General features: G+C 35.6%; 1 protein-coding gene across 6 annotated transcripts in view; it reads right to left on the bottom strand.

The window, feature by feature from the left end:
- The window catches only part of Zmynd8 (Zinc finger MYND-type containing 8), a 33,823-nt gene extending 11,499 nt beyond the window's left edge, over positions 1-22,324 (bottom strand). For 2 of the 6 annotated variants that reach the window (XM_017613619.1, XM_017613622.1), the window contains exons 1-4: positions 21,100-22,323; positions 9,261-10,819; positions 9,009-9,187; positions 7,956-8,037 (exon numbers count right to left, since the gene is read on the bottom strand). In XM_017613619.1, coding sequence (XP_017469108.1) covers positions 7,956-8,037; positions 9,009-9,187; positions 9,261-10,769 — 1,770 coding nt within the window. In that variant the 5' untranslated portion in view covers positions 10,770-10,819; positions 21,100-22,323. Of the gene's footprint in view, positions 1-7,955; positions 8,041-9,008; positions 9,188-9,260; positions 10,820-21,099 lie in introns of all 6 variants that reach the window. The other 4 variants (XM_017613617.1, XM_017613618.1, XM_017613621.1 and 1 more) reach the window with 4 other exon arrangements.
- Between the last annotated feature and the right edge of the window lie 3,919 nt (positions 22,325-26,243).

Genomic DNA, 26,243 nt, shown 5'->3' with positions numbered 1-26,243 from the left:
TGTAAAAATTTAAGTGGCATATAGAAGCAAAGCAATACGAACTATCTCAATCAAAGCAGTTGGTTTTCATCACAGTATAGTTTTCATTAAACCTATTAATATTAAAAAAAAAAAACGAACGGAAAGAAAACAACGTCACATAAATGTGAATGCTTAAGGAGAAGGTAAACAGACAGAAAACAAAACACGCGCAACACAAAAAAACGCTCTTAATCAGCATGATNGATCATGCTTAATCAGCATTTCGCCGCATTCAGCAAAGAGATGTACAAGCCGTAAGAATGAGAGGAGGGCGCATACACATGTACACATATGAAAAGAGCAAATGAATGTAATGCAGACATTTAAAGAGCAATAAGTAAGTACTATGCAGCTTGAATAGCACGATGTATCATTCTTGCTTGAAGAATAGGATGAATGGGTGTAGGTAAAACAAGTTTGTCACACAAACACCCAGATATAAATGTTGGAATTAGTAATGCTAAGTGCATATGTAAATATTAAATACCGCAAGTGGAGGTATCTAACCTGCACTTTTTAGTATGTATCTATTTTCATAAATATATGCAACTACATACATATGTATGTATGCATTTATATCTACATACATATATAAGCATACATTCATACATGCATTTATTTTTTGTCTGGAACATTACAATATTCGAGGTTTGACGTGTGTATGTTCGAGGGATGTTAATTTTTCAGCTTTTTCCGATCCCGGGATTTTCGGCATGACCTTATCACAATCCCTGGGATCCCGGGATTAGCCCCGGGATTAGCCCCGGGATTTAGATATTCATTACTTTTCAACAACTTAAATAGAAAAAATGCTTCTGTATTGTTTGAGAAGCTCTCCTTATCATAACATATATAAATAATAAATAAATGGGTTTGAAACCTACTATTTTATTTTAAGTGGCATTTTTATTTTTTCTCTCTGACGTCAGGATTTATTTTAAAGGACTTAGTAATTTTAAAGATATGATTAATTCCAAAAACTATTTAAAAAATTCAATGCAATGTAGAATATAAATATGGCTACCAAATGCAAGAGGAAATTTCTTTAGAATTAAAAAAAATATATAGGTATATATTTCTTGGATTCACATAGACGAATAGGTAATTTTTTGAGTTGATAAAGTTAGAAGGACGAAATTCGAGGTTGTTATCGAGTTTATATAAGCCCTTACTATTTAATTTTTTCAAAAACAAATATTGCAGAATTTCAAGGATAAAATTTTAAAAGGGCATTTTCAATACTTTCCAGTCCTTATGCACCAAAAATTGAATATGTTTAAATTCTACAGAATTTCCTCTTTAATTTGATAACCATACTCGCACTGAATTTTTTAAATCATTTTTGAATTAGTGACGTCAGAGTGAAAAACTAAAAACGCACCTTTACTATATTTGGCCCATGGCTTCGCGAATATATTGATATTTGTGTTTAAAATTTACTATCGCGCTGGGTGATATGTATAATAAGCTAGACATTGATAAAAAAAAACGTTAAATATTAAATAAAAAAAGAAATATAGCAAATACTGGCCAAGGAGCTGTTAAACTAGCAGTTAACGTGATCCAAGTTTAAATTGGTGCTTACTATGAGAGTAAAGCTTTTTTATTTGATGTCCGACTTCCATGAATGATACACCGTTTCCAAGGTGTTTACAAAGCCGGCAATAGTATATATTAGAACAATTATAATATCTCAACAATTTTCCAAGTGCATTTTTAAGCTTCTTTTTATTGATTATAGGGTGCCGTTATCAGAAAAAAATTAAAGCTCTCTATAGAAAAGTACGAAGAATTTGTTAATATTTTCACAACGGTTAATCATTTATAGAAATTGGACAGATTTTACGTCGGTGGGTGGTTAAGCAACTTCATTTTCGATGACTTTTTCACGCTATTTAGGCAGTAACTGCCATAAAATTTGCGTATCTTTCTCAAAACTGTGTCATTGTTCACATAAAATGGGTATTTCGCATAGCCCACAATTGTAAAAAGCGAAGAAGGAAGATAGTTTAACGAAAGGTATTGAAGGCGGTAAAGGAAGAAAAAGAAAGTCTTACGCTTCGACCTTCCAAGTACCGATTCTTGGCGAACGAGGTCATTTTCTTAGGACACAATACGTCTAAAGCAGGTAAAGCTCCGGGGAAAAAACGAAGGCGATCTGTGTTGAGGAGTTACAACGAAAGCAACAACAACACTTCTTAGACGTATTGACAAATGGTGGCTGAAATTAGAAGAATTCGATTTAAAATTGTTCATCGACAAGACTAAAAGATGCAGCATGTGGCAGGATTACTAAGTCTACAAAGGACGGTTATATCGCAAAGTCAAGGGCGAGCGGCGGTTGGAATTCCTCAAGCAGTAACCTGGCGTATTACGAAAACTTCCCATGACGATTCAGGTCACTTTGCTGTTAAGAAGACACTCCAGCGACTTCAACGTAATTTTTGGTTACATCGAATGTGACGCTACGCTAACTAACATGGGCCGGTCCATGAAAGTCAAGAGAGGCCGAACTGTAAATGCCAATCAGGCTCGATCAGTCGTCAATTTAATTATTATAGACTTATTTTTTTAATAGATCAGTTTACTTTTATTACTGTTACTGAGCTTTGTACTTCGATTATGTTTATTAGGAAAAATGGAAAAAGCAACGAAGTCTAAGCGGTGGAAGTAATAGCTGCCGAACCCGCATCATCGATGTGCAAAGTCAGAAGCGCTAACCACTGAGCTATGCACACCCCGTAAACTCTTGTTGCTAGTTCATTTCCTTAATCAACCTACTAATATCAAGTGCAGCTGATTTGCCGCTATTTAAACATGACAGGGTGGTTGTTATTGCTATTGCGGTTTTGCAATTGGTCGATGGGCGATCGACGAAATTTCAAATGGCCTTTACTTTCCCAGCCTCAAAGGGTCTTTTGTTTCCAGTAAAAGTAAATTTTTAAAAATAAATGTAACGCACACATATTTACTTCCCTTTAACAGGATTATTATAATATTAATATTAAATTCAAATGATTCTAACACCCCATTCTCAAAATCGCCACGCCTTAAATTCGAGCTTTTTCTTTTTTGGCACTACAGCTTTTCAGCTGAGACCAAAAAACTTTGCATCTCCTCCTAAATGTAGACAGATGTTTCCGAATATAGTCCTTCCCTACATTTGTGAGCGCTCTTCCTTTCATTCTACACCCAAATCGCGCCTACTCCTCCAAAAGGCCTTCCGAAGAAGCCCTTCAATTTGTGCCACTCCATACAAAAAAGAAAGGAGAGTGTAGAGTGGAAGGCCTTTCGGAAGGGCTTTTCAATCCTGAAATTATCTACATTCATATTCTAAAAGAGTCTCGGATGACCTATTACTACGAAACTGCAAAAGAGTGGAACTGACGACTCTTCTACGATCATGTTGAGATGTTTTTAAATAATGTATGTATTTATTTACAATGATGGTCTCATAATTAAAGACATACTTCTTTATAGGTTTGACCTTTTGTTTTTATATTGTATTTTATACAAAAATCAGTTTATACTACAACGAAAGCTATGCAACTGAAAGCTTCAAACCTTGTAAGAGATTAAAACAAAATCGTCAAATTTCAAAAAATGGTCATCAAAATTTAAATTTTTTTAATCAGGATTTAAAAAAATTAGGTTCAAGTTTAAAGCGGCTTAGGATTCGCGTTTGTGCTTAAGGCCTATTACGCATTTTCGCATTTTTTTCGATACAAACTTGTACGAAATTTGTTTACATTAAACTTGAAAAATATTATATAAAATTTAAGGGGCTATAATATTGCACACGATTTTTTAGAATTGCTGATTAAAAAAATTTAAATTTTGATAACCATTTTTAGAAATTTGGTGATTTTTTATAAATCTTGAACAACGTTTGAAACTTCGAGTTGCATGGTTTTCGTTGTGGTATAAGCCACATTTTTTGTAAAAAAAAATAAAATTAAAATAAAGATAAAGATAAAGATAAAGATAAAGATAAAGATAAAGATAAAGATAAAGATAAAGATAAAGATAAAGATAAAGATAAAGATAAAGATAAAATAGATGACCATAGCTTGTACAGAAGTAGTTTTCCTAATTATGTGGCCACCACTGTATACATATGTAGTTGCTAAGCAAAGTAGTTTGAAGTGAAACTCAATAAGTATTCACTTTTTTTTTTTTTAATGAGGGGAAGGACCTACAATTTTACGCCGCATATAAACGACATATATATGTGTGTTTCCATTGCTTGAAAAAAATAGGTGCGATGAAAAGGAGGTGGTAAGGTCGTAAGGATGGTCGTAACGGACGTGACAAAAACAGAAGTGGTTGCAAGGTACATGAAAAAATAAGCAAAACTGTGAATTCTGTGAGGTTTTCCTTTCTTAGACATTCTTTAAATAAAGTCAAATTGCGGACCATTGCAACCAATTCATTTTTAATCAGAAGCAATTCGTTGTTAGATTAATTTTTTGAATTAAAACGTGACATATCGGACGTAACAGATTTTCCCCCATACAATTTTTTATTTAATTTTTTCAGTTATTCTCCCCACCGTCTTGCGTTTTCATAACCTTTTTTTCCCATCTGACTACGAAATTTAAAGTTATAAAGCTATTTGAACTCATTTACTTTCATTTTCGGTCTACAATAGGTTTGTTGCATACGATCCCGCGGGTACCCGCGGGTGCCCAAAACAGCCCAGAAAGCGTTCCTCACGCTAGAAAAATGGGTTATAGAGATGTCTTCTTCTTCGTGCCCGAAACAGCCCGGACTTTTTTCCGGGCCGAAATGTGCAAGAAGCCAATTTGAAATAACAGCCGTCGCTTGTTTACATCCGATAGCAAATTTTGTGAAATACAAAATGGAAAATAGCACTAAAGGTTAAGAAATGTAGTTATTTGCCAATTTTATTAGCTACATAAGATAAATACACATAAAATCATTGTTTAGAACTGATTTGTTGATTCCGGGCACGAAGAGTGGTTTTTTGCGTTCACGCTCTGGGCACGTTTGACACATTTTTGACACGTGTGAGAGAGTAACTTATTTTTACGCTCTAATTACCGAAACAGCTCGGAAAGCGTGTGGAACAAACCTATTGTTATGGAAACACCGATATGGTTTTAATGACATGCTTTTATTATGGTAGAAATACACTCGGAGGTTTACCATTGCCTGACACGACCAGTGTTGCCACAAAGATTTTTAATTTTTTACCAAACCTCTAAAAAAAAATTACCAAACTCAGAAAAAAGTTACCAAATTTTTATGAGCATAATATTCTAAACAAATTGGAAATTATTTTTCGACGTATGTAGATAATACACCACGTCTGAGATTGTGGCCAGCTTAGATCTATTTATATTTTTCGACCGAAAAATGAGTTCTTCCCATTCTTTTATGACAAACTCATAAAAATGCATGATGTCGCTGCCGCGTTCAAAAAATTCATACCACCATCGACTGAGCGTTTAGATAACGAAGACGAACAATTTACAGCTGTGGTTGTCCTTTTCAATGTGTTCCGACTATAACAATTCACAAATATTTTTAATGGCCGGTTGTTCAATGTATTTAACCGGAGCTTCTACCTCCGATTTGTACTAATCAGACATTGAACAATCGGCCCTAAAACATAAAAGAAAAAAATCGCTCATAGATTTATAAACATTTAAAAGGTGTTTAATAGTTCATTTCTACTGCAGTTTATGCCTATTGGAAAAAAGCAGATTACAACTCGAAGGAGGTAGTTGCTCATATTAGGTACAAGCAAATGAAAGGAAAATAACAAAAACGAATAAATAAACATTGCAGATCACCTCTTGTTGAAAATATCTAAACTCTTAACTGTAGTTAAGCGTTTGGTGGAAATGGACTGTAACATACAGTCTTTTACATAATTTATTTTACATAACTTAAAACCAAAACATGAAACCAGCAAATGTATCGTTAAACGGTAGATAAAATTTACTTTTACTATTTTATAAGTGGGTCACATTCGTACTTAATCGCAAACTTTTAATTAGTCCCGTGAAATTATTTTCTTTCACCATTGTGATCGAGCCGCCATATTGGGAAAAATGGGTGGTTTCCTGCTATATTGCAAACTCATACTAAAAGTTCTGAGTTCTCAAGGCAAATTGTTACATTAAAGAGCCCTTTCAATTTTTGGCTCTCTTAAGGTGTAGATACATACATATGTAAGTACATATGCAAATTTTTTTGTTTTGTGCAATTGTCAGAAGGTTCAAAGTTATAAATTTTTATATGTAATAAGTTAGTATTAAAAACTTAAAAGAAAAGACTTACGTTAAATAAAATTACCAAATTGAGAAAAAAATTGCCAAATTACCAAACTCCTCCTAAAAAGAAAAAAATTACGTTTTGGTAAAAAATTACCAAAGCGGCAACGCTGGCCACGACTGCTGTTAACACAAAAAAAAACTTCTAATTTAGATGTTGCTCGGACCAGGGAGGTGTACTATGTACCTCTAACCACTCTACCACTTACTTAGCTCAAAAAATACGATATAGAATTTCAGATGGTGTAAACTATAAAACTACTCTTAAGATGAGAACCAGTAAGAGCAAAAATATGCGCAAATGTACATATGTACATTTATGTAAATATATATACATATGGATTCGAAATACGTTGGAAACACAATGCAGTAATGAAATGAAACACCATCGAAATGGCTACCTACTAAAACAGCAATAGCAACCAACTTTAAAAGTATAGGTTCGGATATTTATGTATGTATTCATATCTATATACATTACATATTCAGTACATACTACATATTGAAACTTAAAACAGCGATTAGTTGTTGCTGCCTCAGTTGTTTTTGTCTCTGCTTTATAAAAGCTACCAGAAACTTCTGTGAATCTAGTATGCATACACATGTATATATGTATATATATATATATATATTTTTTTTTTTTATTTAGATGTTCATATGTAGAGATAATGTTCGTGAAGTGCACGATGAATGATGACAAAGCCGACGAGCCGAGCACAAACCCCAAAAACAAAACAAAAAAAAAACGACTGCGATAGCAAATGCGTCGAGGCATCATGTGATGTCGATGAAATGAAATACAATGGGTTCATTTGTACATGCATATGTACATAAATATGCCTTTGGTTTTGTGGGTATAGTAAATGAAACAAGAGCAGAAAATATTTGCCATTTTGAATATTTTGAAAATACGGAATTCATAAGGAAATTTAATTTTGTTGCCGCATAACCGGGACAATTATTTCCTTATACAAATTAAATCAAAATGTTATGGCATTTTCGTTTTTACAAAAAATGTTGCTTCCTCATTGCCCTCATATTAATGTTTGTGCGAAGAGGTTAACAAGAGGGTAATATTTGTGGGTGGAAGTGAAACGCCAATAATGCCAGTCATTTTACCAGGCCATGCATCTGCAACTCAAAGCATCTACTTTAAAAAATTTTGTCATAAATATTACAGCATTCAGAATATATTCATAAAAGCTAATGGAAATGGTTGATGTTGTAACAGCATTCATATTCCCCAACAAATTTTTGGGAGTTGTTGGAGTGACAGTCCTTGGCAAGAAATAAATCTGGGTCGTGACCTACCTTTGTGAATTAGGCTATCGATTTAAAAGTATACATGCATGTCGCACATTTGCTGAAAGAACGTCAGAAAAAAAACCGACAAAAACGCATTTAAAGTTTTTTATCCAGAGTTTCCCTTTGAATCAAAACAAATGGGAAAAAGCTGGCATCAAACCAAGGCGAATTGATATATAATTTCGTCTTACATCCATCTTGAATTGTATGGGTTGACGAGAATACATTTCTGTATACTTAACTCTAAAAAAAAAACAATTGTTTGAATTATGACTTTCTCTCAGCAAACGACCGAAATGTATTATAGGCATTTCAAAGTGTACTCACCCCTTTCACCATCTTCATGCGTTTGAGCGCAAACGAAAGCAGCTGGCTTAGCAAATCCAAGGATACCTCACCGCGACGTGAGCTGCTAAGAGACGGAAATTTATCGATTAGTAGTTGTGAAATTTATAACTTCGATTGAATAACGAACTTAAATGCAATTGCAATATGTATAATTGAAAACTTTTGGATTGGATAAAATAACTGTTAGAGCAAAACCTTTAGGAAATATTTATTGCTTATATCAGGTCTTGTAATAAGATTTTTAGAAGGGAGACTCACAATGTTATATTGGAACCAAAAAATTAATTTAAAACGCTTGCTTAACAAGATGTAGATTAATTAAATTCACTTAAAGATATCTTTAAATAAAAATTTACTCTTATTACCATGATAAAAACATAGCAAGGTATAACCGTTCTCTCAATTTGTCGGCCAAGATTTTTTTTTGAAGTTTGCCAACATTTTAAAATCATATAAAAGTGAAAATAAAAAATTGAAATTGTTCGAAATTGTTGTTGCTTGAGATTGAAAATGAAAATGTGTGTGTGAGTTTGTGAGTAAATTTAAAAATTAAATTGTTTGGAAACGTCAAGAATCTTAAAAGTGACTCTCAGCGGTTCTACCTTACTATATTTTTATCATGCTTATTACTATTAAAAAAGTAAACTTTTAAATTAAATAACTGACAATCAAAAGCCCCATTTCAATGAAATAGGTATTGTCATTATATGTGCACCATAAAATATGCCACAGAATTCTAATTCTAAAAGAGGTATACATACAATATTAAAAAAATGCGTCTCTTTACAATGCCTTAACCTTTGAATTGGGAAAGTCGTTCCGAAATACATCGTAGTAATATACATACATATCGAGGTTGTGAGAGCAGAAATGGACTAACCTTTTTTTTGTACTTATTATTTAATAAAAATTTACGACATTTGAAACTATTTTACGCCATACATACAGTTTTCGATAAATTTCAATTAAATGAAAAAAAAATGTTCTGTTTAAAACACTTTTCCTCAACGCATAAAATTCCATTATATTTACCGTTTGGGTCCATTTAATACATTCTCCACGCTCACGCATTCGGGACATACCCACGAGTCGTCTAGTTTTGTGGATGCTGTAACCTTAATGCAAGTGCAATGAAAGCCACGCACACACTTAGAGCAGGGAAATAGATCGACACACTCGCGGCACTTCCAGCAAAAGCTATCCCAGCCGCGCTACAGAAATGCATAAAGGATTTTGTTATTTGTAATTGAATATTTTCAAACTTCTCACAAGTGGTTCACTTACCTTCGGCGGGGGCGCCCAATAGGCCATCAATCGCGCCTCTATGCTATCTACATTTACCGGCATACAATTTTTTCCACCAACTTCCAATGAAGCGTCCAGCAATGAACTTGTGCTGCCCACCAGTCCAGGAGCCGACACATTGCTATCGTTCATTGTATTGTGTTCCATTGGTAAATGCATTTCTTCCTCGTCGCCACCATTAACAAGGCTACGCTCGCCATCCTCTGCCTCCGATGACACTTCGCCCTCATCGTGCTTCACACGATTCAAAAACTCAATTTGCTTTTGCACGAACTCTGAATTTTGTGAACGCATATTTGTACGCTTGAGCAACTTCTCATCGGAAGGCCAGCGCTTCAGCTTGCCACCGGCTGCATCCAAACCATCAATGCTTTTGCGATTGACACTCTTGCTGCGCGAACGCCGTGGTATAGTGCTCGAAGTGGAGCTCGCGTTATCATCCTTGAGTGGTGCAAACTTGCCAGGCTTACGTGGCTTTTCCCCATGTGCATGATAATGATGGTGATGATGATGATGTTGTGATGTTGCTGGTTCATTGGCATCTTTAGGTGCGCTCTTTTGCCGCTTTCGCACCGCATCGGTGACAAATTCACTCAATACTTTCGATTCATTCACCGAACGTTGGAGTGCGAGGAACTCACGTGAAAGCGGTGTGCTGCTGCGTGCTAGAAAGCGTGAGCTGTGTTGTTGGTTTTGTTGTTGTTGTGATAAATTAGGCGATTTGTCTTGATTTGGCGAATGAGTTTTGCCAGCAGAATCTGAGACCTCCGTTTCGGTGGCAATCGGGTCATTTGCGAGTGGGTCGGTCAATGTGCTTTTAACAGAAGCATTTTTGCCATCTACTGCCTGCTCATTCAACATCTGTACCATTATTACCTTATTGTTTTTCGATTGCATGGACAGCAGCTTAGGCGGCACCGTCAAAGCTGAGACGATTTGTACCGGTATTGGGCAGTCGCCAGCATCGGCTGAAGATGACTCAATCCGCATAGTTGTTACCTTATCGGTAACAATCGTTTCCAAAACCGGTTTGGATACCGGCTCCACAATTGTTGTCACAGCAGACGTGATCGTAGAGCTACTGATGTTATCGTTTATTTGCTCGGTAGCAGCGGCAGCGGCAACTGCAGCGCCTTCCAATGCGTCCAGCTCTTTCTGCACTAAATTGCTTTCATTTTCCTTATAATCATCCCGTCCTCTATAATCATGTTCCATGATACTTTCTTCTTCAGCTTGACCTATCCTCTGTTCATCATCTGGCTCTTCGGTATCCATATCCATATCATCATCATCATCTCCATCGATATCAGTGCCTTCTTCATCTTCCATTTCCGCTCCTTCTTCCACGGCTAATATTACACTGTTTGCGTGCCGGTTGTCGACTTTAGCGCCGTACGTTAATATGGGCGTGGCACCGACAATACGTTCATACGCTGGACCCGGTATCGAGTCAACGCTATCCTCAGTAGCCAAAGCGTTTTGCTCCATTACAACACTGATGATATCATATGAATGCTGATATGGTCACAGAGTCAAAGCTAAAATGCGTAAGCGAAGAAATGGATATTAAAGAAGATAGGTTAATAAGTTTATTTTTTAAACTAATTTAATTAATTATGTAAAGAAAAAAAAAAAACAAAAAAAAACTGAAAACAAAGTGCACAAATACCAGGAACGACAATCAAGAAAACAGTGAAAACGCATTTACGGCACACGGCAGCTGAGACGAATAGAAAATGACGACGTTGCTGATCAGTTCATGTGGCGCTGTACATCGTTTTCAGCGCCGCTAGTGCCGGCTATCTTCGTCCGCACGACAACGATGACGATGACGAACGCCAGACACGCGAGAATAAATTGCATACACACAACCGAGTAGGCTCTGGTATTCGTCGTACATTTATGCCATCACAAAACGCCTACAAATTGTAGATGCCAACGAATGCCGAAATGAGCTGACATTCCCCCAACCACTCTACTCCCATTCACTCCCGCAAAGCAAGCGCATCCCATCAACTGTTAACAGGTATGAAAAGAAGTGTCCATACAATCAGCATACCTATTTTTACAATGCAATATCTGCTTGTAATTGTGTGTGTGTGTGTGGTGAGTACATATGTATGTATATGGTGAGTATATACATACATACATATTTATGTACATAGCGTTAGCTTAATATAGAAAGGCCCTATCTCACATCGCCGGTGAAATAGAAGAAAGCCTGAACTACAATTTTTTGTTGCATAAAACGAAGTGGGGATTTATTATAATTCGATGAAATGCATCATAATCAATCAACATGTGAATTTTGGATTTTTAGTTAGTTACGACTTTTTGTATTACAACGACGATGCGAGATAGGGTACTTCTATATTAAGGCAACGATATATACTTGTGCAGTCGGAGCGACTAACGATAAGCATTTCTCGATTTACGATATGATATAACGGCTTTTCTTGTTTTGTCATCATTACTCAATAAATAATTGTTACATCAATAAAATTTAAATGGGTCCACTGTGGAGCGACGAGTAGATAATCTCCTACTTTTTCGAAGCCAGTTAAAAATATGCATAAATAGTATGAAATATGTACATACATATGTATGTTCGAATGTACAAATATGTTACGAAAGTACAAGCTGACATGCATACATACCTTATGTATACATATGACATGTAACCACATAACGGTACATGATTAAGCCGTGGTCACCAAGGTGCGTCAAAGTCGCTTACTAAGCTGTGTATTATCGTTAAATACGCAAACTCAAAGGGTGGGAGTTGAAAAGACATGGCGAGCAATACTAACTAGCCTCTCAAATGCAGTCACAAAATATTGGTCCGACAAAAGCAAACAAATGTCAATTTGCAATAATTTAACATGAGCAAGTAAAGAAGTCCGGAGTTCGGGTGAAACCGAACTTTGTATACGCGACGTGTGTCTAATGTGTACTACATACATACTTGCTTGGCATACATGTACGTATGTGTGTACATACAAACATATATATCTATATATATAAAAATGAATGCCATTTTTCGTTGTGACTTTATAACTCAAGAACGGGCTCACCTATCCAAACCAAATTTTTAGGCTTTGTTTGGACTATTCAGTAGATGGTTTGTGTTTTGAAATTTTAAGAATCGGATACCAGGGTCTCGAGAAATAGGCCAAAACGTGGACCCGGGTAACCCTAGGATGTGTTTGTACAATATGGGTAGCAAATGGAAGCTGTTGATGATTTCTATAGTATAGAGTATTTTTGATGCCGCTCCGTGACTAGGGTCTCGAGATATCGGCCAAAATGTGGACCCCGATAACTTAAGGATGTGTTTGTACAATATGGGTAGCAAATGGGAGCTGTTGATGATTGCTATAGTATAGAGTATTTTTAATGCCCCTCCGTAACTAGGGTCTCGAGATATAGACCAAAACGTGGACCTGGATAACCCTCTTTTCCAATACCGCCATATATGAAATAGAGGCGCCACGCCTCCTTTTCCGAATTCAAGCAAACTTCACATAAACCATCTGCATGATAGCCCGAATGTGCCGCAAAAATTTGGTTGAATTCGGTGAAGCCGTTCTCAAGTTATATGGTCACGCCAAAAACGTTCACTTATTTTTATATATAAGATGTATGTGTATTGGTTATGTAAAGAGAAACGTACTAAAACTGTTTTATTTTTTTTCGGGTAGGTGGACCAGGGACCGGTCTATTCGAAAAAATCTTATTATGATCCGATTTGCTTAAAATTTAGTACGTAAGTAGCTTTTTAGCATATATTAGCATATATGACCCATTTTTTCCGGGAAGTGGTCCAGGGACCGATCTATTCCAAAAAATCGCATTTAAGGTCCGATTTGCTTAAAATTCGGTACGTAAGTAGTTTTTTAGCATATATTAGGATATATGGTCCATTTTTCCGAGAAGTGGACCAGGGACCGATCTGTTCGAATGAATCGTATTTATAGTCCGATTTGCTTAAAATTCGGTACGGCTTTTTGCCTGGATAGGCTTATAGATTCCTGTTTTCCAATTTTCATGCAATTTCGAATGTAAATAGCTTTAAGTAACGACCATATCAAGGGGCGAATTCGGCACTAGGCGAGATTTTTTTTGCGCCAATCAGAAACAACGGATACTGTCAAAATATAATTATAATATATAATATATCTCAACTAATATATATTTAGGAAGCCGTTTGTTAGTTTTCGCAAGGCTCGAGAGCGGCTGAACCGATTTTTTTGAAACTGCCACCTGCCGCACGTGTCCCAAGGATGGTTTTAGGCTGAAAAAATCTATATGTAAAGGGGGCGTGGCACTTCCCATACAAACCGAATTTCTCATGCTACATATCTCTGAAAGTGTGCATGGTAGAGTTTTGGAAATTGGTATGGAGATAAACGAAATCAATCGCATACCCTTGTAGAAAAATTTTAGCTATAGTAAAAAGGGGTGTGACATCTCCCATACAAACCGAATTTTTCATACTGCTTATCTCTGGAAATTTTTTGGTAGAGTTCTAGAGTTTTGTATGGAGATTTACGAAATAAATCGCATACTCTTGAAGAAAAATTGGAACTATTGGAAAAGGGGGCGTGGCATCTTCCATACAAACCGAATTTTTCATACTGCCTATCTTTGGAAGTGTTCTTGGTAGAGTTCTGGAACTTAGTATGGAGATATACGAAATCAATCGCATACTCATGAAGAAAGAGGGCAGCTGTTGGAAAGGGGGCGTGGCTCCTCCCATATAAATCGAATTTTTATACTGCATATCTCCGAAAGTATTCACAGTACTGGAACTTCGTATGGAGATATGTATATAGTTGAAATCAAGCCCATACTCATGGAGAAAATTTGGGCTATTTGAAAAGGGGTGTGAGGCCTACAAACGTACCGACCTTTAGCTATCTTTGAATGAATTTTTTTTATTCTTCTGTAGGTGTGTTTGTGAGTGAAATCCTCCTAGATGGTTGTACGGATTTTAACGAAACTTTTTGTGTATTTGAGTGGGTCTCTGGATGGTTTAGTTTCACAATTTAATCCGACAGTTGGCGCTGTAGTAGAGTTATTACTACAAATCTTATTTATGATCCGATTTGGCTAATGTTTTAAATATGTATGCAATACTATTGCAAAAACGTGCTGCCAAGTGGTGCTGAAGTCGAGCTATTACTAAAAATAGCCAAGTGAGAAAAGGGGCCGTGAAGGTCAGTTTAAATCGACCTGTTGCACCATTGAGTATATCGAACGCTCCTGCGTTGCAATTGGCCCAATGGATGTGATTTTCCAATATTATTATACGTTCAAACTTTTAAGGTATTTCGTCTAAAATAAGTATATGTATATTGCATTTCTGTAGAATAATGATTCGCACTCATTTTGAAGTTGCCACCTACTATACTGTAAAGCTTCTAGGACATTCACTATAGAACCGGATCATTCTTGCCGCCAGGGAGTGAAGAGGAAAAAATTTATTTCGCTTTGCGAATAACCGTGCTATGAAATTCCGCACAACTGGAGAATTTCAAGAACTTCTTCACGGATATAACACTTTCCTTAGGTTATTTAAAGCGGCAAATGACCACCAAACCTTAATCTTAGCAGACAAAAAATTTGCCAATGAAAATCGTAAACGTGAATTGTTGGTGAAAATGTTGGACCAAAAAGTTTCAATAAAATATATAAAAATTTTGGGCGGGACGAAGTTCGCCGGGTCTGCTAGTAGATATATATATACATATCGCACACCGTCTTCAACAGAGTCACAACTCAAAATTTGGCATTTTTGAGATTATGTGCTAAAAATGCGCACAGAACTTTTATTTACCTTTCAGCAAAAGCTTTTTTTTCAATTTGTTAAAATAAAACCTAGGGTAAGGTCGCCCTAGCCTATATAATTATCATGTGCTAGGAAATAGTATTTCGCATTTTCTTACAAACGTATGTATTATGTATGAGTTGTGACTCTTTTGCAGACGGTGTGCGATATATACATACTTACCCAGTGGGAATAGTAGTCACGAATTACATGATAAATAATGTAATGCATTTCTTATGTGATTTAGATTCTATTACTTTTTAATGTGTAATCATCATACAAATGTAACAAAAAAGTCCAAAAAAAATCATATTAAATCAGGGCTGCAAACCACTGCGAATATCGGTGCGGTTCGGTTCAGTGGTTCGAACCACTTAGAAAAAGCTTGTACCGGTACAAGAACCGGTTCATTAGTATCCCTGAACTGCGATCGGTTCGGTTCAAATGGTTCAATTTTTTTTATGCCAAAGGATATAAATATTGCTAAAATATGACAAATGTATAATATAACAAGTAGTTTTTAGCAAAAAAAAACCGACTTCAACTCCCATATACAAAAAAATATATATATATATATATCTCATGATCCACTGATCGGATCTTAACCAGATTAGTATGGGACCACCTCTGAGACACTACCTTTCCGATGCAAAAAGAATTATCGAAATCGGTTGACGTGGTCCAAAGTTATGCGGTAACATAAAAAAAAAAAAAAGATTCCGACGAACTGATAACCTCCTCCTTTTTTGGAAGTCGGTTAAAACTAAAAGGTTTTGTTACTGAGATCAAATTCAAATACCCACATGCATAGTAATGGCAAAATTAATGGGGAGGCTACATTTGAGCAAGTTTTGGCAATTGTTCACGGAATTTTCTTTTTTTTTATGGCACAAAATGTCTAATACCCTGAACAAAAAAAAAATTATTTAAAATCAACGCGATCAAGGGAAAATTCGAAAAATTTTAATAAATTTGTTTAAGATTTGGAGAAGTGGTAAGCCTAATCGTGTAGGCCAGTTGTTGTTGTTGTTGTTGTAGCAGCATACAAATTCCCCAAAAACTTTTTGGGGAGTGTTGCTGGAGTGACAGTCCTTGGCCAGATATAAATCTGGGTCGTTCCGGTCATGCCCATCGCTGGCAGAACTCCATAAGCAAGTGCCCTACGCTGGCAGAATTCCATATTCAAGTGCCCTGACTAGTGTAGACAAAACCGCATACTCCAGCTTTTGAATTGACACTCGAAATATTGGCTTACTGTTGAGCTGGTTTGGCGCTTACACTGGGCCTTAACTACAGTTGCCATCAAACAAAAAATAATGCTTGCAATTTTACCATACGTGTTACATTTTTAAACAAAGTGATGCTATAGCGGATTTTCATTTTTTGGAGTGGTCTTCGGTTCGGTTTGGTATTTAAAAATAAAAACTGTTCGGTTCGAAAACCGGTTCGGTTCGAAAACCGGTTTGCAGCCCTGTATTAAATCATATACATTCCTCGTTTACTAGGTAATACAAAATTTAATGAATTACATTTTTAAGACATCGCCATGGAGAAAAAAAATGCATTTTCGACTATGAAAACGGCTGTTTTACTGATTAATTTTTCAATTACCATACATTGCATTTTCAGACTGGGTATAACCAGCGCGCGGATTTTAATAACCAAAAAACCAGCAAACTATTACGCTAAAACTGACCAAATGCGCTTGAGGTTCCTAAAAATCACCTAAAACAAAAAAAAATGCCCCGCAAAAGATTAAATTTAAGGGAATTTTTATAGTCATCCCAGAAGCCTGCGTATACTTTTCCGAATGTTTTCAATGAGCTGAATCCAAATCTATCCGCAGTATTGCTCTATAACGTCAGGATTTAAAGATATCCTAACCTAAAACTGTGACATTGGCCGTTTTTGCTAAATTTCAACCACTTACATATACATATAATCGGGATTTATGTTTTTCGAATACTCGCTCAAATTTTAACTAATGTTCACTCGCTGCGATATAAACTTTTAAAGTATGCGATGGATATTTGAGACATTCTTTTTCATATCGGACACCGAATTTGGTGTGGTGTCACGCTTTTTCGATCGGCTTCAAATTTTTTTATGGGTTCTATACATTAAATAAGCTAACACGTATTCGAGGATTGTTTTTAATTTATTTTTTCTTCCGAGATATGATCTGTCAAAGTTTGCATTCTGACTAATCATGTACTTCTTCAAATCGTTATATCTCGCGGATTCTGCTCATCGTAGAGACTTCATCTTAACGTCGTTTTTTAGGCGACATACACAGTGCGTCTAAGTCGCGAGTCGGTTTGGATGCGTTTGTGAAAATAAATATGCGTTAGTTACACCAACATGACTCCCGTCATGACTCTGAATGATTCAACTGTGTGTAGTCGAAGGCGAGTCAACACGTACACAAATGACTCGCGGGTCAGACGCAACGTGTATGCCGCGTATTACGCTTTTTTAGTAAAAGTGTCAGTAGATAATCGGATTTTTTCGATAAAAATGTTAAGTTAACTTTTGACTTTTATTTTTTCACTAAAATTTTCCACTTAGGCTGTGTATCAATAGGTAACTTTTTGTCCGTGGTGAGACGAGGAGGAAATATTTACTTTGGTGTACAATTAAATTGAATTTTGCAGTGCCAAATGCAAAGTAAAATTTTGTCAGTTGAAAAACCAAACAAATGCCCGTGCGAAAGCTCTATTTTTGTGTGTTGCTAAAATTGTTAAAATTTACATTTATTTTATAACTTGCAAGTAGCGTACGCTTTTTTATGATTTATTCAGCTTTCATTTTGTTTAATGGATGAAATCTACTTTGTATGAAATTTAAGCCGTTAGGAAATATTTCGCGAGTGGTTTGGCTGAAAAAATCCCGGCCAGGATATTTTTAATTATTTATTACCAAAAATTATTTTTTTTTTTTGCACTCATTTTTTAATGAACAAATTACAAATATACCAATCGAAAGCATAAAGCCTATAGAATGTATTAAACCTTTTTATATTTTCAATATAAAGGCTATCCGATGACCTAAACATTCTGTTTTGAGTTCAATGAGAAAGGTGGTGCACAGAGATACTTCATTACCAGTATAAAAAAATTTGAAAATTCCTTGCGACTATGCTTCCACCAGTTTTTAGGGCTACTGTTTGCATATTTGTACAACGATTTTGGGTTGCTGTGCCCAAACGCGTAGTTCAAATCACACTTTATTACAAAAATAAAATTTACAATATCTGTGCATTAATTTATTAATAATGTCGGTTGGAAATATGGTATTTTTCGCAAATTTCCGAGCTGAGCTGTCAAACAAAAGATGTCCACGAAATATCTCTGCAAAAGGTGTTCAGCCCCTTTTCTTCGGCATCACAGAAAAGATAATTCTACTTAGTGAGGGTTATAATCCCTAAGTTTGGCCCGATGCATGGAAATGTACATCGATATTTTTCGATACATCGAGGGGCCATTCATCGATGCATCGAATTGCATAGGATTTTTCAGATTACGTTTAACAGCCAAATATGTTATTAGCAAAATTGTACAAAATTTTAAATAAATTACTGCAACTCAACTAATTATGTTTCTAACGGAAATTTTTAGAGCCATTTAAATTAAAAAAAAAAGCATCGATGTAGAAAATTTTCGATACATCGAAGCAAAACATTGTCTAGCATGGTGCATAGATAGCATAAATAGCATTATTGGATAAGTTTGTTGCTTCATGTGTTCAAACAACAACACAATTTCCCCACGTCTCCATTATCTGCTAAATGTGTCTTAAAATCTGTCAAATTTATGTTTTCACTTTGTCCCGTTTTATCATGTGGGCAACTTGTTGTCTTAACATATCACTTTAAAATGGCATCATATCAGTCAGATCGATCTTTACCGCTGAATTCCATAGGCCAACACCGATGGTCTAACAATTCATTTTGACGAGCAATATGATTGCAAGTTTTTGTGTGTGGGCACTTTGATGTCTTGAAAATAAGCATTTGCCGCATGACACCACCAGGCAAGCTTCTCTGAATTTCGGTGTTTAAAGACATTTAAAACTTAAAAAACTTGCTGAATAATTTTCTAAAACATAACCATAAATAATAAAACAGATCCTTATTTTGATTTAATATCAAAATTTCATTGATGTTACCATCAACACGCTTTCTTTCAAATGAAAATATGGCTGTCAAACTATCAAATTGTCTACAATAGATGACCAGCAATAAGCGCTGACATATATTGCAGCCCATGAGAAATAGGCGGTCTCCATTGGAAATATATTTTGTGACATAGTTATCACATCAGTGTAAAAAAAATTAAAACTGAGTTGTCAATCTACGAAATTGCAGCTGATGTTAAGAGCGATGGTAAGAAATTCGGCAAGAAAGAATAGTTTACGAGTGGAAATTTGCGGTATCCACCTGACATTTCTGTCCTTAACACAGCTTTTTTAACAGAATCTGTAGAAGGTGGAGACGTGGGGTTAGCCAAATATGCTATTTATGCTACCTATGCACCATGCTAGACAGTATGCAACGGATCCAGAATACCCCTATTGATATTTTCGATGCATCGATGTTTTCCCGACATCCCTAGTTAGGTATTTATTCTTTTTTGATCAAGTAGGCCGCGCAGATGACAATTTATTACCCGCATATTTGTATATCTAACCAGCTGCAAAAAATTACGCAAGTCGCTTAAACATCATCAAACAAGCTCTAAAAAAAACGATTTTCCCTTGAGGAGCGCTATATAAACATATGTACATTTATAGTTGCCATGATTAACATTATCAATGAACAGAACGAATGAGAAAAATACGACGTAGATACATAATATGTACATACATATATACCAACTTTGTATGTACATACCTCAAGGAGCATACAGATGTACAAATACGTATAAACATACATATGCATATGCATATGAAATATGTACGTCGAGTTGTATTTTAATAACACTGGAATGACTATAAGCACTTATGTATAAACTTTTAAATCATTTCCTAATTGTATTTAAGTACACAAATCTTATTTTGTAAGAAAATGGTAAGATGCACGAATTTTTTCATTTCAAGTTCGCAATAAATTTACCTTCTGGTATTAGCACCAAATTTATTCTTATCTTAAACCTTTGAAATATGAATGAGTAATTTTTTCCATATTCAGACACACCAAAGACTAGCAAACAGCCTAAAATCTTAGTCGTGATTTTAGTTAGAATTGGGCCATATAAACTCCAATGGATAACAAATTTATGAACATTCAAAATATTAGCTTTCAATACCTTTGGGATATATCTAAAAAACTTTCCAGATAAATGCAGTACGGTTCTCCAGTGTAACTAGCAACAAAAAACTACATACATACGTACGTTTCGGATTGCATTTGGGAAAACATAACCTCTTTTAACCCCTCCAATAAACGCACTACAAACACAGCTTTTCAGTCGTTTGGGTTTAATCTTTTTTACTATTTTCCTTCGTACTATTAAAGCTGCACCTGGGGTCGTTCTGCGCTATCATGAAGTGAAAATCAAAAATTCATACCGAAATACTAAGGGCCGGTTACTCAATGGTGCAGCGTGAAAGTGTTATTTTTATCACTTCACAATAACGCATAACTAGATTTGACCCCCTGCTCACCAGCGAATTGGAGAATTGAAAAAATTTTACAAATATTCATACACCAATCATACAAAATACCAAAAAACATGTACCAATCATTGCTCCCCTTCAAAAGAAACGGGACTCGCTTTACAACGCCATGTGGTGGTAGTGCACACTTGTCAAGTACCATTAGTTGGATACATGCCGCTAAGTTGCAGAGGAGTCCAACCGCATCGGTACACTCTGACAAATGCAGGCGTGCAAAAGACGAGGTTAAGATGTCAACATGTTCCAAAAAATATTCAAACAAAAAATTATGAAACCTTTTTCTCAAAAACAAGTAATCGGAACAATACTTACGATGTGTGCTTTGGTGTGTGAGCTATCGTGATCTTGTTGCTGCCGCCGTTGCTCTTACTTATTGTGCTACTCTTTCCGCCTTGTCGTGAACCGCTGCTTTTCGTACGGGTTTTACACTCGTGGCCATGGAGTGGCTACTAGCACTACCTTCCTTTCTACCGCTGCACCTTTTCTTGCTTACTGTGTTCACAGTAGGTACGTATGTATGTTTGTAGCTAGTTGTTGAAATGGCTGCCGATGTAATGACCAGGACTTTTGCACTGTATGTATTGATTTCTCCAACGCGCCAGTTACTCAGTAAAGCAATTTTCGCAAATCAACGAATATATTATTGCATAAATAATGTGATTGCTTAGCGATATGAGATATTCGGTCGGCTAATGTTATTTGCCAACATTTCATTTATACAAATCTATTCCCGATGTTGTACATATTAATCTCACCCGGAATTCCTTACCACACAGCTTTTATTATAGTCCACTGTTCGCTTTCTTCCAATGCGGTAAATTCTTTTTAACTATTCTTGCGGAATAAAGTTCATACAAATTTGTATTTTTTACTTCTCAATACTAGAAATTGCTTTTCTTCATCGACTTTGTCGCCATCGCATTTCGCAAATCAAATCGGTCACTTATTTGTATGTATGTGCGAATGTGCACACGCATGTAAATACATACAAATGTATACTTGACGTTTTGGTTTTTGTAGTTTGCTTTCTAGCCAATGCCTCAGCAATTGTATCTAATAACTTATTCAAGAGTTAAATTTCTAGCCATGCAATACACAAATTGTATTTACACATTCTTACCAAACTTTAAAAGACAAATTAATTTGCTGATTTTCCATTGAAAAAAATGTATTCCAAATACAAATTTATGGCGTTTACGTCGTCGCTCGCGCGGCTGCTGCTCACTGTGCTGTTGTCTGCTAAAGTCTCCCTGGCTATTTGACTTCGTCGATGTTGTTCACAATACTTCGTCACTATTCTGCACTTCGTCGCATTCGCAACGCCGATGAATTTGTTTTTGTTCGCTTGCTTGGTATTTGTGTGGATTTTCTCTTCCACATTTTCGTTTGTGCCCGTTCACGTCGGAAAACGTATTCGGCTTTTAAATTGTTGTTGGAATTGGACAAAACAGAATTTGTCGGAAATCGTGTTGGAAAGGTGGAGGAAAAAGAAGTGAAAATTCAAGCTCAGCTGCTTCTTCTTCTACGTGGCGTACAAAATATACGAATTGTATACGAATGCGCCCACGACAAATTACCAACAAGCGACAGAACGGCAGCAGAAGTTTTGTTCGCCGCTATTCGAGGTCTTTCGCCCGTTTTGTCGCCTAGCGACTCTCTTTAGTACTTGTAGCTTTTAAAATGTCTTAAGTGCTCTTAAATTTGAGAAAATTGTAAGCGGATATTTTTTTGGGGTTTTTTTTTCAGACAATCGGTCTCTCGAAAATATTTGTTTTATAAGTTTTGGTCCAAAAAGACGTAAGCGACACCTTTTTCAAAATTTTATTTTTCCTAGAGCATTTAAGGAATATTTCTGCATGAAAAATGAAATTTGAAAAAAAAATGTCGATTACGTCATTTTGGACCAAAAATTATAAAACAAATATTTTAGAGACCAATTGTAACAAACTAAAAATCCAAAATTCACTTTTTGATTGAATATGATGCAATTCTTCGAATTATAAGTTCACATCGTTTTATGCATTAAACTATTTTAGTTAGCTGTGGTTTTATTGCATTCCAGTGACGATGTGAGACACGCCCATTCCATACTACACTAACGATATGTGTGTATGTACATTAGAGTGGTCCCAGTTTTGTATGATGGAAAGGAAAAGTCATCGTAAAAAACGGGACACCCCTAAGTTTTTCCTTATGGTATTTACAATCAGGGCTATCCACTGAATCCGTCGTAGTCCGAATTTTCGCGAAATCTACGAAGATGCTATCACCGTGCATACGTTCGTGGCAATTCGGATTCAGTGATCGCGTTTTCGTACAGTTTACGAAGATCGGACTACGATAGCCCAGATTATCTATCCCAACTTTCAATTTTCTACTGTAACCAATAGAGGGTGCTTGAAACGCGCTACTGTATCTCTTTGAAGCTGACAAAAATATTGGTGACATTAGGTTTATTCGTGTATTTATAGTTCCTGTTCGCGTACACAAAAATCCAGCAAAGTAGCGGAAATTGAGAGACCAAATTTACATTTCATTCTGATGAAAAGCTGCTAGTTTCTGCTGGAACAATTTTTGCCAGCAGCCATTTGCCAGTTAGAAAAACAGCTGATCAAAGTCACCTGTTTTCAATTTATGAAAATATGGAAATTTATTTTAGATTTAGATTTATTATTATGATTTTTAAGTTTGAAGTAACTAATTAGAATTGCAAATGTATCGGAAGAAAGCAAATACTCATATACTCATGTTTTATTAGCAACTTTTAATTTATATACCTTTCATGTTTTCTCTTTTATGCTTTTCTATGTAAACAGAATTTCGATCATCCGTACTAAAAACTTGCAAATTTTTGCTGGTTTTGCGTTCGTGTACTTTTGCTAGCATTTCTCTCTTTGAGGGAAATCAGATAAAAATTCATTAGAATTTTGCTGCTGAGAGTTTTCTGCTGGAAGAATACGCGAATAGACCTTTTATAAAAAGCTACTGTTGCCATAACAACTGAAGCTTGTACTATTTTTTTCAGTTAATTTAAATTTGAAATGTTCTTAGGTTGCTTAACCAATTGTTTGGTTAATATATGTATGTATGTAATATATATGTAGTAATATCAAGGTGTATTAAACAAGGTGTGATTGACAACTCAGGTAGGCTCTCTTTTAAGGTACTATTATGCCAAAAAATATAAACAATCGCTTCAAAATTCATACAAATTTTTTTCAATTTGACTTTATAGGATGGTTCTTCTGAGAGCAATGTCAAATTCAATCACACTTTGTTGAATACATTTTGAGTAATATATAAATATTTCATGAGGATTTTGTAAATTTATGTTGGCAACCTTAAAAAAGTAAATTTGGGAAAAAAAAGGTTTGACCACCTTAGTGTACATACATACATACACCCGCGTTCAACTAATTAGCAACGAAATTCAAAATGATATTGTTTGCAACTTATGTCTATTTATTTATTTTTAATAATTTTAATTTAATATATAATTCAACCAACAACAGAAACCACGTAAAGAAAAGTTTCAAAGCTTGCACAAATTTCATGCGCAGTTTCTTCCATGTAACACATGTTCAAAATCTACTTTAAAATGAAAAAATATTCGCAACACCCTACACAACAAAATTCTAAAATATCAACGGTACATTTTAGCGACTTGAAACTTGCACTTTATTGGACTAAAATTGAATGGGTTACAAGATTGCATAGCCAAAAATGTTCTAAATATTCTGATTAAAAATTTGGAAATTTTGATAACTTTTTTTTTTAACTTTCGCAAGCTTCGAAACTTTTATTTATGTGACTTCTGTTATAGATTTAATTACACATCATTACCTTAATATAGATAGGCCCTATCTCACATTTTTGTTTCTTTACAGAGTAGTTATAAAGCTATATAAAGAATAAAGTTCTTCGGTTGCAAATTCCTTCAAAACGTTGGTTTTTAATACACACTGAAACAAATTCATTGATCTAGTTGTTGTTTTTAAATTCTATTAGGTCCTTACTGAACAGTTTGCCAACTTTTGTACAAAGCTGAGTTTCGAAAGAAAAGGAGGTAGAACCTTTCTATATTAAGGTAACGATATGTATATTTTAAATGAAAATTATTAAAAATAAATAAATAGTAGGGCATGCGAAAAGGTGTACGGTGGTGTTGTGTGGAGTGGTTCCGCATGCTGGGCAGGTGACGCCGAGTTCCGGGTCTAATCTGGTTCTGTATAAGATCAGGCGACTGCACCTGTCAGGTCTGAGTTGAACCAGTGTGGTTCTGGTATCGCGTGCGAGTTGCAATTCGCTCATATCGAGCGGCCGGCTATCGAGGAGTTTTCGTGTTGCGAATATGACAATTTTGATGCAGCACGGGTCGTTTAAAGAGCTGAACTGCATCGAATTGGAGTTATCGGAAAAATGCTGACTTATTACCTTTGGTAATTAACCGACTCATATGTTCATAGATCCAAAATTTAGCAAAGGTTTAAAAATATACTAGTCGGAGCTTATTTTCGACACAAAACATGTTTATTAGCTTAACTTGTTAAGAAGCAAAAACGAATAAAAACGAATTTTTTTTCGCTATGTGCATACCATATTAGCTGTAATATCTTTATTTTGCTTTTCTATCTCAGTCTAAAGTATCGCGACAATATATCCAATCCAAATAAATGCAGCAATTTCATGAATCACTCAACAGCTTCAACGGTGTTGACATGAGGCGATCTTCCAGGCAATTTTAGAGGCGATTAGTTGAATCAAAAGTTGGATGCCCCCCAACTTCATTGGAAGCGATGAGTTGAAAGGCCGTTCACACCAGGCGATTGTTGCTTTCACATAAACGTTGCCTGTAGAATCGCCTCATGTAAACACCGTATTGGAAAGAATTCAGTTATTGATGTAGGAGCAAGGGGAGTGGGGAGTGCTAAGCTTTTGAAAAACCTAACTGAAGGCGTTCATGTAGGCTCGATCGTAGTACAAATGACGGAATTAACCCCTTTTTAGTTTTCGTATGTAAAAGGATTTGCTAGCTAAGAGATCTTCCGGAAGCGAAATGTATCGATTTCGTATAGGAATCTAAAAAACAAAAAGTTATATACATACATGAATTGAAAAAAATGTATCCATCTATAAATTAAGCAAAAGCGTTTTACCTGTTCAGTGCATAGAAACTCCCCGCCAAAAGTCGATTGCGGGTCCAAGCGATATCCAAAAAATGTTTTTTTTTTCTAATACGATTGCCGCTCATCAGGCAATTGCAAACCTCCGAACGTGTTTCTGCATGCCATAAATGTCATCTGCACTTAAAATTATAGGTACTCCTCCGGGCTTTTAATAACTTGTAGACCTTGTACTCAGGGGATAGGGATTTAACCCAGGTATTGTTCTATTTTTTTTTACGAATCATTTTTGTTAAACTGCTCCTTTCGTTATAGTAAACTCAAATTCAGCTC

The sequence above is a fragment of the Rhagoletis zephyria genome, unplaced genomic scaffold (genome assembly GCF_001687245.7).
Source record: "Rhagoletis zephyria isolate East Lansing unplaced genomic scaffold, Rhagoletis_zephyria_1.1 Rzeph_scaffold_00696, whole genome shotgun sequence".
NCBI classification, from domain to species: Eukaryota; Metazoa; Arthropoda; class Insecta; order Diptera; family Tephritidae; genus Rhagoletis; species Rhagoletis zephyria.
The sequence above is the reverse complement of the archived record's forward strand: the minus strand, read 5'-3'. Positions and strand labels throughout refer to the sequence as shown.